Here is an 18,303-nt window from a genome sequence, read left to right as displayed (position 1 = left end):
CAGCTGCCATGGCTTTGAGATTCGGAGCAGCCCAACTTCTCGGTTACCCATCAGCTCTATGCTGGGCCTCGATTTTCTGCGGGCCAGTTGGGACGCATAGCTGAAGAGCACCATTACTGCAGAAGTAGCAGAGGGAGAGGCAGACCAGCAGTCTTTCCTATCGAAAAAAGGGGGACCCGTGGTCTTCTAAGTGAGAAATGCCCAAGACCCTCCTACCTCCCGAATGATCTGCTTCTGCGTCCACGGTCCATCCATCCTCAGTCCCCAAATCTGACAACTCCCCCTTCAGCACCCCATTGCTAAAGGGCACAGTACTTTCCGACAGTAGCAAGGTGGTAGCCTTGTCCTTGGGGCTAGAGTTGGTCTCTGTACAAGAGTCTTCAAGCCCTGAAGTGCTAATGGAATCTGAGCACTGTCCAGAGGAGGCCACCGAAGACACACTCTGGCTGTTGTCAGACATGCAGGCGTCTTCCGCCAGGACACTTGCACTGTCCAGTGAACCTCCGAGGGGGACAGCCGGTGGTGAAGAGGGGGCCAGGGAGATGTGGTGCACAGAGTTCTTTGGCTTCCCATCCTTGATGGGGCTGGACAGAGGACTGGTCAGGCAGCTCACATAGGTCTTTGGTGGTGGCAGGTCCTCTGCTGGTAGGTATGGTGAGGGAAGTGTAGCATCTGACTGGCCCGAGGCTACCTCCACTGTGGCCAGAGTAGGCTCCACGGCACCTTGCCCTAAGGCAGTTTCCTGGCTAACTGAGGCACAGCTCTCCTCCTTCTGCCCTTGGAGCTGACCGCCTGAGGCCTGACACATGCGGCCGGCAATCTTGCCCATGGTGGTGGCCAGCACTTCTTCAGTCGCCTCCAAGATCACTTTGGAGATGATCTGGAAGGCAGCCTGCTCAATCTCCTCATTTTCATCCAAGGTCTCCTCTTTGCCCAGTTCTAACACATCTCCGTCCCAGGCTCTGCCACCTCTGACGCGGGATGCCAGCGTCTCGTCGTCCTTGGCCAGCTCCACGTGAGCCGATTCAGTGAGGCCACTCAGCAACTTCTCTACTGTCTCCCCTTCCACCTGAGGCAGGCTGCTCTTCCCTTCCTCTCCCCCTCCTCCCAAGGGAGCCAGGCTGGGCACCCTGCTGCACTGCAATTCACAGCCACGCTCCTGGGACAGCACACCTTCTTCCAGCACACTTTCTCCCGACACTGCGTCGCCAGTGCCTTCGGCCCCACCAGTCTCTCTCGCCTTCTCCCCAGGGCCATGCTTCTCCATGGGGGCTGCAGACTGGCCTTGCCGGCCCTGCCCTGCCTCATGCTTACACACCTCAGCCGCTTTGTGGGGGAACGGAACAGCCTTTGGGGACGGAAGGGAGCACTCTAGAACAGACTTGTCTTCGTCACCCCTCGGGGCTACTTCCACCCTTGTGCTGTCGTCTTTGCGTGTTCCTGGTTGAAATCTTGTGTCCATGGTGTTAGGAAGACTGCCTGAGGACTCTGAACTAAGACAGGCTGGATGTGCCCAGAAGGCTGACAGCTCTGCACGAGGCTTGCTTTCGGTGGCCGGCTCCTTTTCTGGTGTCTGGGTGACAGAGAAGGATGTGGACACTACTCCAGGACAATCATCTGCCACAGGAACAGGTTCCTCAACGGCAGGTCTGGCCCTCAGCTCCACACCACCGGCCTCCACTCGTGTGCTGCGGCTGCGGACGTGCTCTTTTTTACGAGAGAAAAACCACCACCAACCGAGAAGTGCCAGCATTCCAGGCAATGCCAAGGGGAAAAGTGAACGGAATTGGATGGCCATCCTGGAGGCTTGAAGTGATTATACCTGGAAACAGGAGGAGAGGGAGAGAAGGATGCCATGAGGGCCTGGTGAGAAGACCCCGAGGCAAGTGCACAGGAAAGACAATCAACAGCTGAGAGCAGAGCTGTCTGCTCTCCTTTCCCCTCCCCCTGAAAGGAGCACATCACCTCTACTTACACCTGTAACTCTGGATGGGCCGCCAGAGGTGGGTGGGCAGGAAGAGACACCCCCTTCTGCTCCCTCATCCACACATGCACACACACCCCCCTTGAAACGAGCTGAGCCTTCTCTTGAATAAATCCCTTCCTTGATCACCTCTCAATGCCAAATTCTTCCTATGACTCCCAAGGACCTAGCTAGTTCTGTGCAGTGTCTCAGTTTTCTAAACTCCCAGAACATTCATCTATTTGGGTGGCATTGGACCATTTTAAACAGCCATGGAATCCACATGTACATATGTCCCTCGCATGCACCCATAAAAACCACTAGCCAATGAAATATTAGTTACACATCAATGGAGTCAGAAGAAAGGATGGATAAGAGTTCAAAAAGGACAGGGGATGCTCCAGGGTGAGGGGCCAGCAAAACACACACTGTGGCATGAAGATATAGGTCATGGGAGAATCAAGTCATTTAGTGAGCTCAGCGAGGTTCCTGGGACCTCACTGCAGAGTGTAAACTTGATTCTGTAGACAATGGAGAACCAGCACAGGTCTGCAAGACACACATACCCAACTGTGTTTGCAGGTGATTCTGAGAGCAGGAGAAACATATCAAGGGAGAGGAACCTGGAGACCTAAGTCAGTTAGATCCAGGCAAGGAGAAATGATAAGAGCCTAGAACAGTGGTCCCCAACCTATGAGAATCCAATGCCTGATGACCTGAGGTGGAGCTGAGGCAGCGATGCTAGCACTGGGGAGCAGTTGCAAATACAGATGAAGCTTTGTTTACTCCCCCGCCGCTCACCTCTGCGGCCCAGTTCCTAATAGGCCACGGCCCGGTACCGGTTCACGGCCCAGGGGTTGGGGATCCCTGGCCTAGAAGAAGGCAGTAGACACGTAAAGGAGATAGGAAACTCAATTTTCTTCATCTGTAAGATAAAGAACATAAAGGATGACTGGTATAAAGATTCATTGACATGGATAGTAAGTACTTCACAGAGCAGGGTTAGCACTCATTAGAGGTATGTGAGAGAATTATTCTAGAATGTTTGTATTCAGTGCCTTCCATGCCAACAACTTTTATTTTGTATGTAAAAACTGTCTTCTTAAAACCCTGAATCCTCCACTGACATGGTGAATTATACCTTAATTTGAGTTTGTGCTTAGCTGCAGAGATAAATGGAAATGCTTTAACACCTCTTACTGGTTTTATTTACTTACATCGATGTTCTCTGGCAAAACCAGAGCATACAGCTCCCAAGGTGGTTCTGACGTTCAGCAGAGGCTGGGAACCACTGCTCTAGGACTTTGCTTCTCAAAGCAGTCTATGGACCAGAGCACTGAGCATAACCTGGGCACCTGCTAGAAATATAGTATATCAGCTCCATTCCAAGCCTACTGGATCCCAAGCTGCATTTTCATAAGACCCCCAAGCATTCATAAGCACATTATGTTTGTGAAGGTGCTAGGAAAAGTGTTCCATCCCCAAAGTGAGGGGCATGGGAGAAGTGGTGGGGAGGAGACCACCTTTAGGAAGAACCTCCATCTTTAAAGATAAACCTTCCTGCTAATATCTGAAGATGAAGCAATGGGATTGAAAAATACGAAGCAGAGCTAAGCAGTGGCCAGGGCTCATAAGGTTTTGCATTCATTCCTCCAAGAGGAAAACTTTGATGATGCTGCCTTGCAGCTTCAGATTCAAAGGCAGAACCTCATGAGATGCTTTCTCTTGCATCACCTAATCCTCAACTACCTGGGTTGGAATGTTATTACCATCTTACAGGTTTAAAATAACTCAAGGTCCTACAGCCAAAGGATTGGAACTCAGGTTCTACTCCACATTAAATCCGCTAATAAATGGGCCTTTGGGGAAAGGCATCATATAGGCCAAGGAAAGGGGAACTCTGTACTGCTCCTAAAACTTTATGACCATACCCACCCTGTGACCCCAAAATCCCACATCTGGAATCTTTTCTTAAAAGCAAACAAACAAACTCTGCATAGGCAGAGGTCTACATAAGAATGCTCACTGGGGTATCATATGCTACAACATATATCATAGTTTAGCAACGAAAATTGCTGCTAAATATATTGTAGAATCCACGGACACCAATGCTATAGAAGCTGATCTCATGTACTGACATGGAAAAACTGCCATAATACATAAATAAAAGCTGTAGACCACCATATGCATGTATGTGATGTCTGTGTCTACATAAGCCCGCACAAAAAAGAGGGGGCGGGGAATCTATCTGCAAATAGTCTTCTTTCTTCCTTTTGGGAAGAGAGTATTTTTATAGTTTCTCTCTCAGTGATTCTCCAAGTTGGATGCACATTAACCCCACGTGGGAAACTTTTAAAATCCCATGATGGCACTCAAATCAATTAAATCAGAATCTCTGAGGGTACGACCCAGGCACCAACTTTTTTAAACCAGATGACTCCCACATGCAGTCAAGTTGGAGAATCAGTTCTGTAACTTACACCCAAAAAAGTGGTAAATTATGAGATGTTTGCTTTATGTTCAATGCCTTTCACATAAAAATAAATTTGAGAAAGAAAAGGCTATGGGGAAGGGTGCTCTTAGAAAAAGGCAGTATGCTGGAGACATAGCCTGTTGTCAGATCTTTTCTTCTTGTCAGTAAATTTAGATTCTGATTCGTTAGACAATCCCATTTCAGCAGGGTTTATGGTTGTGATTCCCACAGTATTGTAGCAATTTTCTGATCTCAGGATAAAAGATTTAATGAAATGTAATAGAAAGAAAAAGAATCCTATGTCTTAACCCATAGGGGGCAGTCTTCTCACTTTACACACCAAAGACCCAAGGTCACAAATTCAAATTGTGTGTATGTGTGTGTAAGGGGAGAGTACACATAAGCTGCCTCTCAAAAGAGCTAGAAAAATCCCCCCGCCATACTCCACCACTTTGAGACTAAAAGTTGATCCAAGGAATCCAGCAGTTGACCTCTCCCCACCAGACTGGAAAGCCCAGAAACTGGCTATAAGGCAGAGGTCCAACACTCAAATATATATTACAGCCTGACTTTGGTCCTGCACCCCAGGAGATCCACATTGCAACCCAGACCCTGGCCCACCATATCACTGGCCTCCCAGCACTTCCAGTCCACACTGAATACAGAACCAGCCACCCAAGGTCATGACACATACCCCCTCCTACCTGCTGCCCTACAGCTCACAGGGACACCACTGTCACTCACCCACCTAAGCCTCTCAGCCCAGCTTAGAGACTGAGGCTCTAAGCCCCCAGACCCACCATCTATAGCTCCTTATAGAAAGGCAGTTGTAGCTACTCTGCTAATTACAGCTTAGAAAACTTTCTGCATCACTGCCAAGCCACATGTCCCTGTTGCTGTGCCTAGAGGGTGTCCTAGAAGGCATTTAATACTGCTAACCCTGAAGCCGTGTCACCCAACCCAGAGTCCGGTGCCCACCACTCACCCACTGGACTAGAGCTGAGACCACATGCTAAAGAACCAGAAGCCAGCTGCCACTCTTCCTCCAGGCAAAGCTCTCCTCTCTCCAGAAACTGAAATGCTCCAGGCTCTTGAGATAAAGAGTATGAGACCCACAGATAGGAGGGATTGAAATGGTTTATTTTTTTCTTTGCCACCAGAGGGATTATGATTAGAGATAGGAGCCATCTCCAACAAAAACAGAGCCAAGAGCCCCTGGAATCAGCAGCCACCTCACCCAAACGTGGTATGTTTGCAGTCTAGGTGGGTTTCACTGGAGGCGCCTCACAGGGAGCTCTGGGTGACTGAAGCCCCGCTTCCCACCAGGCAAGTAAAGTTCCTCATTTCCTTAGCCCTTCCCTTTCAAGAGTCCTACCAGAGTCAATATTACGTCAAACAGACTTCCTGTGAATCAGTAGAGTGCCATTTTTTCCTGCTTTACCCGGTCAAATGCGCCTGGACAGGTGGTGCAGGATGCCCCAGTTCTTTCCTGAATTCTCAGAAAGGACGGCCTCCATGTGCACACATGTAACTTCAGCCTTACAAGGCTGTTACCTTCCTTCTCTGAGCACAGACTCGAGTTGCTGTTTGCACCGCTCTGCACCGCATCCCCCCTCCCCCGCCACCTTTTTCTTAAACCTAAAGCTCTTGAAATATAAGTGGCATTTAACAGGGTCTAAAAGCCTTCCCACTCACAAGCTAACTGAAGTTTCACCCCCTACCCCACCACCCCACACACAGACACACACTCCTGAGGCCCAGGCCACGCAGGCAGGCCTGCCTCCAGTCAGGGAAAAGGATGCAGAGCACTGGCCAAGGGCTGGAGGAGACGGGGCTTGGCTGTTCTGAATCTGTTGGAATGAAATAGCTGCCAGCTTATTTTTAGCAGGTCCATTTGCTCTCGACTAGATGCACACTGGCTGACTGCCCAATGGTCACACACAGCTGAAGGCAGGCACGTGTCACAGCCCCACAAGACCTTAGTGCCCACCTGCTCACTCCAGGTTCTCAGAGGATTCCCTCCATCTGCCAGAGGAACCTGGAGCTTCTCAAGACAGCTTACCTCTGAAGAATGACCTCACTCCCAACCCCAGTGGCCAGCCTGGTCACTGCAATCTAAAGCCTTCTGCTAAACAAGAAAACAAATCTCTGGGAATGGCACAAAAAGTTGTTGGTCCTAGTGACTGAGCCCATTTGGCTGCAGTTATTGTGGAAAAGGAGCTGCATGTAATTAATTGATGGGAAAATCCATCATAAAAACAAGAGCTTAGATGCCAAGAGCGTAACAAGTCCAGTTTGGACTTGGGCCTGGTCAGTGAAGCCACATCCAATCTGTGTTCTGAACGGACCTTTATACACCCTCTAAGTTGAAATTTGAACATTTCTTCCACTATTCTAGGGTTATGTATGCACACTGCCAAAGATTGTCCTTAGATGTTTGCCTATAGGAGGAGGCTCAAAACACTCCATTTTCAGAGTGCCCAGCACATCAAGTTCTTCTAGGGGTCGGAGGAGAGGCTTTTCCCCTTGAAGGGAGTCCTCCAAGGACAGGGAGTGATCCAGAACCTAAAGCCCAGCATTTGCTGCCACTGCATTCAGCGAATAACAGCAGGCTGTAGGCCAGGCCAAGATCCTCTTCCTCCCTCTTCTCCCCTCCACCCTCAATCCCCATGCCCCCAACTCCCAACCCCAGGGTTTGCTGGAAGAAGACCACGAGAATGCCTCTTTGGTTTATACAGGATGCATTTACCTAATTCCTCATCCGGTTGAAGTTATGCACATACACGCAAATGTGTTTAAATTTCTGCCAAGAAAAAGCTCCTGTCCAGCAGAAGCTCACAATCCAGATGGAGGAATCAGTGTGTCTCACTCTCCACACATATATACCTGCATCAAGCTAAACCTGATTTCAGAAATAGGCAAAGAGAACTCAAGGAAGGTTGTCTCAAAGGCCAGAATTTCCATATGTTGCAATGGTGGGCTAATGACATAAATTAGGGTTCTAAACCTAAGAGGCCTTTGGAAGTGAGAGGGGGCAGCCAGTCTCAAAGCAGAGCAGAACAAGTCCTGGGAGCAGAGGCTAAAGAGCTGAAGGGGGTCACATGAAAGTCAAACTTCTACAAGTCAAAGCAATGGGCAGTTGCAACGTGGCCAAAGCAAGGCAGGTCACAAGAGGTAAAAGCTTGGGTAATCCCCAAGTGGTGACTGCAGTCCAATATTGGCAGCCACTTAGTCATAGGGGACTACTGAGCACCTGAAATGTGACCAGTGTGACTGAGGAGTTGAATTTCAAATTTTATTTAATGTTCCTTTAATTTAAATAGCCACATACAGCTAATGGCTACCTACTGGACAAGACAGTTCTACAGGGTGTTCCCAGAGGACCTGAATAAATGCAGCGACAGCCAGAGCCTACCTTGCTGGGCAGTGTCTGTCCTGCCACCGAGGGTGGGCGACGATGGTAAGCTGGGGCCACTTGCCCTCAGCAGCATGGCTGGGGGGCCCAGGAGTCAGAGCGCAGGAGCCATGCGTCAGGTGTGCTGGTCTCAGTCCAGTCCCGGTGTTCACAGGGTTGTTACCTTCATCCTTAGGGTGCCTGAGTGAGCTGTGACTCATGTTCGTACCCTAGAGATTCCAAATTAGCTCACAGTGGAGCTGTGAGGTCCTGCCTGGGCTGTCCCTTACACCCTCCATTGTGATGGCCCCACAGGAGCCAGGTCGGCCAGACTCCCGATTCTGGAACACAGAACACTTCCCGGCCTGCTCTCCAGGAGTCTGGGGGCTTCGCTCAACAACATCTAGGTGGCATGACCTGCTCAGTGAAGCCTCCTCCAGCCAAAACCCATGGTCGGTACCAGGAGCTCAAGGTAAGAAGAGCCAGAAGTGAAAAATCCCATCTCTGGACATGGTCTCAAAATAAGAGCTCTTCCTCCTACAGTTCAATTAAAAGTTTAACTCCCAGCCTGAAAACTTGGTAAAAAGGAAAACTACATGAGGATAAACTGCCCAGCCTCTCTCATGTACTGACTGCTCATGGCAGGTCAAGTCTCACCAGGCTTCAAATGATAAAGAAAAAAAAAAAAAACCAACACCTCCTACAAAGGTGTTCCCATTGCTTCATTTAGGGGGTAGGGATGTGGTTTTAAAAATCTATAACGACTATGGTGATGAAGCAGTTGCCAGCAAAGTGTTCCTGGGTACGTGGAGCTCCTGCCCATGACCACAGAGCACTACACAAGACTGCCCAAAAAGCTTGATGTTGTGATCAGACCGTAAGCTTACTTAATAAAGATAACATGTGCCTTCAAAAGGAACCAGAAAAGATGCTGGTGTGAGGCAAGGACCCTTCACAGCACCACCCCAGGCGGGGGAAAGCAAAGAGGTAGACATTGATTTTCCAAATAGCCAACGGTGCACTACGACCAATTCAGAAATCAAATAGAGGCATAAGGTAATTTCTATTAATCGAATATGTGTTGGCACCTACAGGGTACAAAGCACATTGGGACATAGAAATGAATCAGACAAATGCACTACATCTGAGGCACTTTCAAATCCTTTTGGGGCAAAAAAAAAAATCCAATGACTTCTCTAGTGGGCCTATTACTGCCACCCACCGCCACTGACCAACTAACAAGTTTTGTCCAAGAGTCAGGCAAGTGTTCTGGCTAGGATGGGGGACAAACAGGACAAGCTGCCAGTTTCCCCACATTCGAATGTTAAAATGTCCAGGGGTGGGAGACGAGAGGAGAGCAGCCTGAATGCCAACACTGTGGGAGCCAAGAGGGGTCGGGTTGCCCCATCAATATGCAGACTTTCATTTAATACCCATTTTCACCACTACCTGGTACCTGAATCCAGATCCCCTAGCATTTAAACTGCTCCATAAAATAAAGCGAGGTCTTCTGCTGGTGTGGCCGAAGGGATCGAGGGGCCTAGTTGTCTTTGCAAACTTTCTACCAACCCTCCCATCTTCAGCCACATCCAACCCGTGCCCCTTCAAAGGGGCTTGTCTTTATGCATCAGTCAGCTTGCTACTTGCTGGCTGCCCACCCGCGCAGTCTTTTTCAGCAAGCAACTGGAAGACAGGCTCCACCAAAACATGGGAGTAAAACAAGAACGAAGGGGGCACCAATCCAAGAAGCTACACAGAGAAGGGGAGAAGGAATTCCCAGGACAAAAGGGAAGCAGAGCCAGGGGTCAAGGGTGCATCCCAGGAGCAACACGGAGCTACTTAGTACCTGGTATGTTTAAGCACAATGAGGGGAGCTCGATGGCAATGGCCAAGGCCCAGAGGAGGTCTGAGGACTGGTGAGAGAGACGCAGAAAATAAGCTAAACAAAGGAAACTGAGTAAGACGGTAGAAGGGAGGGAGAAACAAGAAAGGAAATGTGGAAAACTAACAACTTTGCGGCCATAAGCAATACTTATATCATAATAATGTACACTACACCTCTATACTGAGAGGATGAAGAAAGAACAAGTGTAGGAATGAGCCAAGTCTTATCTTCCAGAGCAGAAAAACAGATAATATAAAAAGGAAGGAAGGATGGGAGGAAGGGAGGGAGGGAAGGAGGGTATACTATTTAGAAATATAGAGGTAGAGAGGACAACTGGAAGAATCGAAAGCAGCTGCCTCTAGAAGAGAAAAGGAAAGGTGGGAGAGCACTCAGGGCACATGGCTATTCTTTCGAACCTTGTGCATAGCCAAAAGTCAAAACTTCCCACAAGCAATGCTTTCACAGAAAGTTACTCTGTTCTTAACTATTAAGTAGCAATGGATGCTTTCATTATACAGCTTTATGTTTCTTATTAACCATAATAAATACATATGTGTCAACTCACCTATATACAAACTCATAACGCTTTTATTTTCCCATAATAACTTATGCCAATTTTGCTTCAGAGACTCCTCCCCCAACTGTCCTACTGACATAACAGTAACAACCATAAAGAGAACATGTTTATTGACAGACCCTTCAGACCCTGGATCCCCACTCCTCTGAAGTCTAGCCAGCATCGAGTAGCTGGACCCCTCAGGCCTACTCATTTAATAAAGATCTGAATATCCACTGTCAGCCAGGTTCTCCTGGAGATGAGAGAGCCTCAGGAAGCAAAGGTGGAAGGAGGGGTGCAGAGTCACATTTCGCATCTCAAGATATTGCAGATGCAGCAACCAAACATAATAAACCTGCAGCCTCTCAACCGGTTCTGAGAACTGAGCCATAGATATCTCTTGTAAGATATGAATCAACTATACTCCTGGGCATCTAGAATGGTACTCGTTGGGAGAGTTGAGAAACAGTCACTGAATCATCTTCTGTGTTCTGTAGTTTAGATGAAGAAACCTGAGTGGAGGAATGCTGGATAAAGGGGGGGGGGAGGGGCGGAGCGGGGGAGGGGACGGGGGAGACTTTAGACAGCCGGGAAAGCCTCTCTGAAGAGGTGGTATCAGAGCTGGAACAGTGAAGGGCAGCTGTGCCAAGGTCTGGGAGGACAGGGAAAAGAGAGGGGGAGAAAGTTCCAGGCAGAGAGAATACCTGCCAAAGTCCTAAGGCAAGAACAAGCTTGGCTGACTCAAGAGACAGCAAGGAAGCAGGGTGAAGATGAGGCTGAAGGGTTACTGCCAATCACTCCCCAGCATCACTGGGCAGATCAGTGCTTGAAGGTCAAGAACCCATAGGACCACAAACTTCTTCCAGAGAGGGAAACCAACTTGCCCCCATGGCCAAAGGACTAGAGTTTCTAAACTACAGTTAACAGAAGCTAATTCCAGAATCTATTCCAGAAACAGTTTCTAGGGTGCCTCTGTGGCTGGTAGCATGGCAGGTGCGTGAGGTGTGAAGAAACAAGCTCACTTTTTACTTCCTAGTTCTCAGCATTTGTTCTCAGCAAATGCGTCTGAAGGAAGCCCTAGGGTCGCACCCACTTACGGGGTGGAGGGGAGGATGGGGACAGGGATAGACAACACATGCACTCGGCCCCACATAAACCCTTGTCACTTCTTTGAAACAGACTGCAAAAACAATCTCGCTCTCCAGCCAACATAAACCATAGGCAACAGAGGGCCTTATATGGCTTGAAGCTTTCTTAATCAGAAACAGATAGATGGGTTGGAGTTGGCAGCTCCGAGTTAGAGGAAAGAAAGAACAACAAAAAAGGGTTGGGGAAGAAAAGGAAGGATGGTGGAGTGGAATGGAACTTGTCTGTCAAACTCCTTTTTCATCATTCTTCAGCTTTGGTGAAAATTTCTCCTGAGGGGCATGCCTTTGCCTCCACTCATGTTTTGATTTTGGTTTAAGCCAAAGGATGCTGGTAATCAGACTGCCAGCAGATCCGTGCTTTTAGAGTTTTTACTGTTCAGTTAGTGGCCTGCCCTTAGGTTGGGTGACTTCTTATGAAAATGGGACTATGTGATTTCCTGAGAAATTGGCTTCTGGGGCAGCAAGGGGCCATCATTCCCCAGGACAGTAGTCTTGAGTTTCCTGGCTCACTGGGCTGCCTTGGTCACATGCCTGCCTGGCCCAGGAGGCAAGGTTGGGCCCCTGCCATAGATCCAGAATAAAAAAGGCATCCCCAGGGACCTCTTAAGCAGCCACTTCTCCCACACACCCCGTGACAGTTTCTAGGGTGGCTTTACTCTCCTGCCTCCCGTGATGCAAAGGCAGCAGCCGTTTAGGCCCCAGGACCTGCCCTGTACACTACAGCCAAATGCACTTGGCCCTCCTAAAGGAAACCACCTGCCAAAAATAGCATGACAGCACATGCTTGGCCAGGTAGGCCTCACCAAAGTCAAAGGACAAAGCGAAGGGGTTATTCTCAGCATGGCCTTTCCTCATCAGATCGAGCTCAAGGTACATCAGAGTGTAGGTCTCCCTCCAAGGCAACGCGGGGCAAGTTACCCCTGCCCTTTTCTCTTTGGAGGAACAGGAAGGAGGGGCAAGGGGAAGATTTACAGAAGGCTGAACTGGCCTTCAGATATGTTGTCCTGAGCCAAGGCTGGAGCAGGGGTGGGAATGGCAATGCCACTTGGGACTGAGGGCTGGGCTTGAACAGATCCTGTTGCCTCCTCCAGCAGGGACTAAGCAACTCCCAGGCGACAGCCTGATGAAGGCCAGGGGATGGTCTCATGACCTCCATGTGAGGACTGACAGGTCACATTATTATTAGCCAGAGAATGAGTGATTTCAAGGTTGTCTTCTCAACCAGGCGATGGACCTAAACTATAGTCTTCAGAGCAGTTTTCCAGGCCCTCAGGCATAGCTACAGTCTACAAGGCTTTCTTAGTCCCAGCCATTATTTATGCAGCTCAAAGTTACCGGATGGTTGCATATAAAACGTGGCTTTAGAAAGAGCATAAAAAATAGGATCCTGAACTTCAGTTTCCTGTTGAAAATGTCCTGTAAAATGGGATACAAATACCTCCCTCACAGGGCTAAAATGACTCAAAACACCTAATAGTCTGACTCAGCTTGTAGGATAAATGATTTTAATCTTTTAAAAACACTTTTGTTTTCTGGATGAGGATGGAGGGAAAACAGGACGGTAAAAAATAAGAAACAGCCCCTAAGCATTGAGCAAGAGGTATAGAACCCTGATCCAGGTCCAAAGCCAGCCCAGCCCTGCCCTGCATCCTGAGGTCCTCAGGGCATCAGTTTCCTCATACACAAATCAGACATACTTAACTTCATACTGTTGAGAGAATTAGAAGAGCACAGTTTAGGAAAAAACCTCCTAAGAAGCCAGGTTTACAGTTGGTGCTCAGTAAGTGTGTTATGCATCTTATACTGTCTGGCTCCAAGAAAAGAGAGCTCTCACATTATACGCCAAAGGTCAGCCTAACAGGGTTCAAACTAAGTACACCAGGACTAAAAATCGAGGGGAAATCTCCCCAGAGCTAGCCCCATATCAACTCTTCAGGATTACCACCTGTATCGGTACTCTCCCCAATGCCTTCTGCCTTCTGCCTTCTGCCAAAACAGGCCTCTTAACACTGAGATGGCCTGGAGGGGTGGAATGAAAATGACACTTGTTTGTAAGGCATGTGCAGCCTGTTTAGCAGAGGGGCCACATTGGGATCCTACAGGAAGTATTCAGCTGAGTGAAAGACAAAGTAACAGGTCAGCTGACATGTGACATCTGAAAATCAAGGACAGGGAGCACAGACCTTGGAGAACCAGCAAGGACCTTTGTGATAAGAGGCTCTCCAACCAAAATGGCTTTTCAAGGGCTGAACGTCTGGCTCTTTGCTTCGTGCTCGCATCCCCAGACCACTCACTATACTCCTTTCTCAAACTGTTTAATAATTGATCACTGCCCTCCAAACTGGCAGTCCGGAACTTGCTTCTTAACATGTCATGGAGAGAAGTGATAAATAATTTGTCACCAAGACTGCTGAGTTTGTGGACTATGGAAGAATAAGCCCAAAGATATGATGCTTTACAAGATGAGGCAATTAGCTTTTGGAGTTGGGCAAAGAACTAAGACCAGTGCTGTCCAACAGAACTTTCCAGGACGAAAATATCCTAGATCTGCACTGTTTAGTACTGCAGCCACTGAACACTTAAAATGTGACTAATGTCACCAAGAAACTTATTTTTCGATTTTATTTAATGCTTAAAAAGTTTAAATTTAACTAACCACACGTGACTAGTTGTTACTCTACAAGACAAGGCAGCTCTAGACCCCCTCCACCAAGGTTCAAATTAGGAGTTAAGAATAGAGATTGTAAAAAATATTTAGCACAGTAGCATCTAAGAGAATGCGAGATGCACCTAAAACAGTGGATTGAGTTTTTTTGTCTTTGACTTGTACTATCCACTGAACCATGCATCAGAGCCCAAATACCCCTCCCCATATACAGCCCTGCAGGCAACTCCATCTTCCAGCAGCCCAAGGCACTTTAGACTAACAAGGATCCCATAAATGCTTTTGATGTTGACCGACTCTCGTTCACCAGTTGAAGAAACAGACCCCAAAGAGCCAAGAGACCTGCCTAGAACCACAGCCAGATTTCAGCCATGAAAGCAGCACTAAGCCCCCATCCCTCAATCCAGGGTTCTTGCCAGCTAAGCCCAGTGGTGAAAGAGCCTTATCAGCCCGCAGTGCTGCATACCTTTACTTTCAGAACTCACCTGAGGCCCTGAGTTGTTCCTAAGAGCATGAGCCTTCAGTGACACCCAGCTCAGTGAAGGCAGCCAGACAGTATTACCAGACGGGGCCAGAACGTTTACTATCGACTGCTGCAAACTATCAACCTCAGCTGTAGAAATGTCCAAATGGCAAGGACCTGGACAGAATTAAGACCATTTAGTAGGAGAAAAAGAAAAGTTAAGGAAATGGACATCTCGGAAGCTACTTATTACTGAAAGCCAGTCCCCAGAATGCTGAATCACATACACACCTTCATTACAACTAACTGAAAGATCAGGAGAAAAGCCCATGGATTTGACCAGGCTTTGGTTCTTCTCACAAAGCCCTCCAGAGGACCTAGTGTTAAGTCCAAACTCACACTTGGCAGTTTCTCTACCCCTCAATTTGTATTTCTACTAGCTGTTGAAACAATCCGGAGTGACCTCCAGCTTCACCTCCTCAACTGCACTCAGAGGTGTGAGGATTAAAGGATTAGGGAGGTGTTTGCTCACAACTCACCTAGCAGAGTAACTATCAAGGAAAAGCCATTCTCTAAATTTTAGTTCCCATATCTCCACCACTTACTTCTCCAGCTGGACTCTGTCCCACTCAAAACATCGTCACTGATCATATTTTCCACAATTCGAGTTTAAAATTAGGTACCAAGGCCAGCAGGTTTGCTCAGTAGAAAGCCACAAACAATGGGTACTTATGTTAAATGATCACAATGGTGTGAAGCATGACACCAGAAAGGGATGTGGAAGAAACAGAACTTGCCCTAGGAAGCAAATATCAGGATTAAAATACATCCCACAAACAGTAGCAACGCAAACAGTATAAGATGATTTAAGCTGGACAAGATGCCCGTAGGACCCAGCACCTCCCCCGAGCAGAGGAAAATTCAGAATGGCAAGCTGAAGGCATTAAACTGTACACAACATCCCCACAAGAGCACAACAGACCAAGCTGTAGAGAGGCCCTCTCATTCTAGACCGACAGGGAAAATTAGGAAGGAGTGGCTTGGGGAGAATGGGCTGGAAGGCACCAGCTCACCAGACACATGGGATGCCCACTCCTCAAGGCCTGAAATGAGAACTTTGATCAAGTCATGTTTGTCTTAAGCTAGAGCCAGGAGGCTGGCTGGCAAAGTGTGGGGAAACCAATTTGTTTTCCTTTTCTTTCCAACTAAGTTTCCAGGTCAGAAGTTGTGGGGAGGGTCCTTTTAATAAAATTCAAATCACTCAAGTGATTCAAGAGAAGATGTCAGACTCTTTAGAGGGTAATAAAAACAATGCTTGAGCACTCATCACGCACAGTGCCGAGTCTCACAAATATTACCTCAATTTGTCTTTAGGATGAGGAGAGGGAATACTGTAAAAGTTAAAATCAGCCTTCATCCACATGATGGCCAGGACACAGCCAGAGTCCCAAGTCCAAGAGTAATACAGGTGACCAGGTAGAGCAAAATGAATTGTTTTAAAATACTGATGCTCAGCAACCTTACACTGACAATGCATCCACTTGGCCCCTGAGCAGGCCACTTACAACAGATACCTTCACTGTCACCCTGAAGTGGCCAAGTGTGAATGCATTGTCTAGAAAACAGCTAGCAGGAACTGATAGTCACACACAAGGCTCCAACAAGACAAGTCCATTAGACCTGTCTCATTCCCAGGATTGGACAAGATCAGTTACCTGCAAATTCTGGGCTATCACCTAACTATGCACGACAACTGAGACTATTTAATCCAGGTAGGAACTAAAGCTTCAGTGATTTGCATACCTATAGGATTCAGAGGACCTCCTTTGGGCCTAGTGACAACTTCCTCTGAGCATATACACATGTATCATTATCCAGAAACCACAAAACTAGTTAAGAGGTGAAAAAGGAAAGGTTCAAGACAAGTCAAAAGGCTCCCAAAACATAACTTCACGTGCTTCCAGTGCTCAGAAAGTCTTAAATAATCAGCAGGTGAACCAACTGAATGCCAAGAACAGAGGAATCTGATATATGACCAAATCATTTCTCTTCATTTCAGAAATGTGCTGTACCTTTAAGAGCAAAGGGGATGGGTGGTGCTGAGTCCAAGTTTTGCTTTCTAAATAGGTTTTTTCTTAAAGGACCTAGTTACAAAAGCATGTTAAGTTTACTGTTTGCCAGAATTAATAGTTTGCGAACGGTGTTTCTTTATCGGTAATTAGCAAGCCAATCAACAGATATGATTGTACCAGGTGTCTAGCAGCCCAGATTTTCCTGCAGGAGATAAATTTAAACACCATGTAGCCTACACTTCAGTAGGGGGAAAATAGCTAGTTTAATCTAATTGCCCTACCTGGCTTGAGAGTCTTCCACTCACACCTGGAGCAAAGTGCACCGGGTTTGTGTTAGGGGCGGCGGAGACGCAGAAAGGCGCAGAACAACCTGAGCAACACCGCTGGAGATCGCCAAAGGACCAGCCAGGGCTTACATGCAGTCCCGAGTCGCACCCTTTTTCCCTACGCCTCCTTCGGAGGGGAAATGGGAGGAACCTTACCCTAGGGCACGAGAGCTGAAATGGTAAAGGCGTGCCTCGAGGAGTCCAAGTCGACGGCCTCTCCAAGCACATTTTGACCCTTATCTGCGAAACTAGCTTGGTCCCTTCAGAACGCCAGCGGGTGGAGAAAGGGGGGCGGGCGGAGCGCGACACGTGACCTACGCGCCCCGAGGCAAGAAGTCAGCGGGCACACCAGGCAGAACCATACGGTCTCAGCCTCTCCCGAAACCCTTTAAGGAGCTGCAAATGCTAATTCTCTCGAGACACCAAGACTTCGACCTCGGAACCCTAACTTGGTTCTAACGGTCCCTCCGCCCAAAACAGGAATCCAATCACAACCGGTCGCCTAGCCCATCCTCCCCGTTTAGCAAACCGAGCTCCTTCCCCTGGTTTGTCGCACTGAACTCTCTCAGGGACTGGGCTACCTGCTCGGATTTGCCACCGCCGGACCTAGGAAGGGGGCAACCTAGGGCGAGATAAAAAGGCCCAGAAGTTGGGTGAGGTTCCAAAAGTGACCAATTCAACTCCAACCCCTCAGAAGGGAGAAAGGGGTGCATGCAGGCCTTGGGGCACCTTCTAGCCCTGTAAGCACCTGGCCCTGCTGACAGACCGCCCCGCCGCCACCTCTCCCGGCTCAGACTGGGTATACACGACCTTTGAAAAGTACACGCGTGTGGGGTTAGGCGACCTTGGGTGAACGCACTCAGGTCTGTCTCATAGGAGGGTGTGCGCGCTCCAGGAAAGTTAAGCCGCAGAGGGGTGGCCCGGGCGTCGCGTCCTCACCTTCTGCCCCCGAGGATGGTGACGCGCGCGGGGGGCATTACAAGGCTGCAGAGCGCCCCCCGCCCCCAATAACACACACGCGATCTGTCAGCAGGAGCCCGCCCGCAGACAACCCCGACAGAGGAAGATGAGGGGGAGCACAGGCGACAGAAAAGAAAGAAGGGCCTGCTTGACAGCAGGCGGCGGGTCGGAGCCCCTCCGCACGCACTTGGCTTCCGGAGCCTCGGGTCTGCGGGACACCTGGAGCGCGCGTCGCACAACGCACCTGCACCATAGGCTCCCCATCACCCTGACGGCGTCGCCCCGGGGGCCCCAGCAGGTGGTCTCCGGGCCAGCCGTTCCCAGTGGCCCCTACTTACCAGCTCCTCGGCGACCGTCCGGATGCAGAGTCCACGCCCGCCGCCGCCGCCCCCCAACCC

The 18,303-nt window shown here is 48.8% G+C and overlaps 1 protein-coding gene across 4 annotated transcripts in view; it reads right to left on the bottom strand.

The window, feature by feature from the left end:
- Positions 1 to 18,303, bottom strand: part of AKAP1 (A-kinase anchoring protein 1) — a 31,451-nt gene extending 13,148 nt beyond the window's left edge. The window contains exons 1-4 of one of the 4 annotated variants that reach the window (XM_015599330.2): positions 18,244 to 18,266; positions 3,181 to 3,321; positions 2,765 to 2,888; positions 217 to 1,822 (exon numbers count right to left, since the gene is read on the bottom strand). In XM_015599330.2, the coding sequence (XP_015454816.1) occupies positions 217 to 1,798 (1,582 nt within the window). In that variant the 5' untranslated portion in view covers positions 1,799 to 1,822; positions 2,765 to 2,888; positions 3,181 to 3,321; positions 18,244 to 18,266. Of the gene's footprint in view, positions 1 to 216; positions 1,823 to 2,764; positions 2,889 to 3,180; positions 3,322 to 18,243 lie in introns of all 4 variants that reach the window. The other 3 variants (XM_015599331.2, XM_015599332.2, XM_006924862.3) reach the window with 3 other exon arrangements.

This window comes from Pteropus alecto, unplaced genomic scaffold (genome assembly GCF_000325575.1).
Source record: "Pteropus alecto unplaced genomic scaffold, ASM32557v1 scaffold98, whole genome shotgun sequence".
NCBI classification, from domain to species: Eukaryota; Metazoa; Chordata; class Mammalia; order Chiroptera; family Pteropodidae; genus Pteropus; species Pteropus alecto.
The sequence above is the reverse complement of the archived record's forward strand: the minus strand, read 5'-3'. Positions and strand labels throughout refer to the sequence as shown.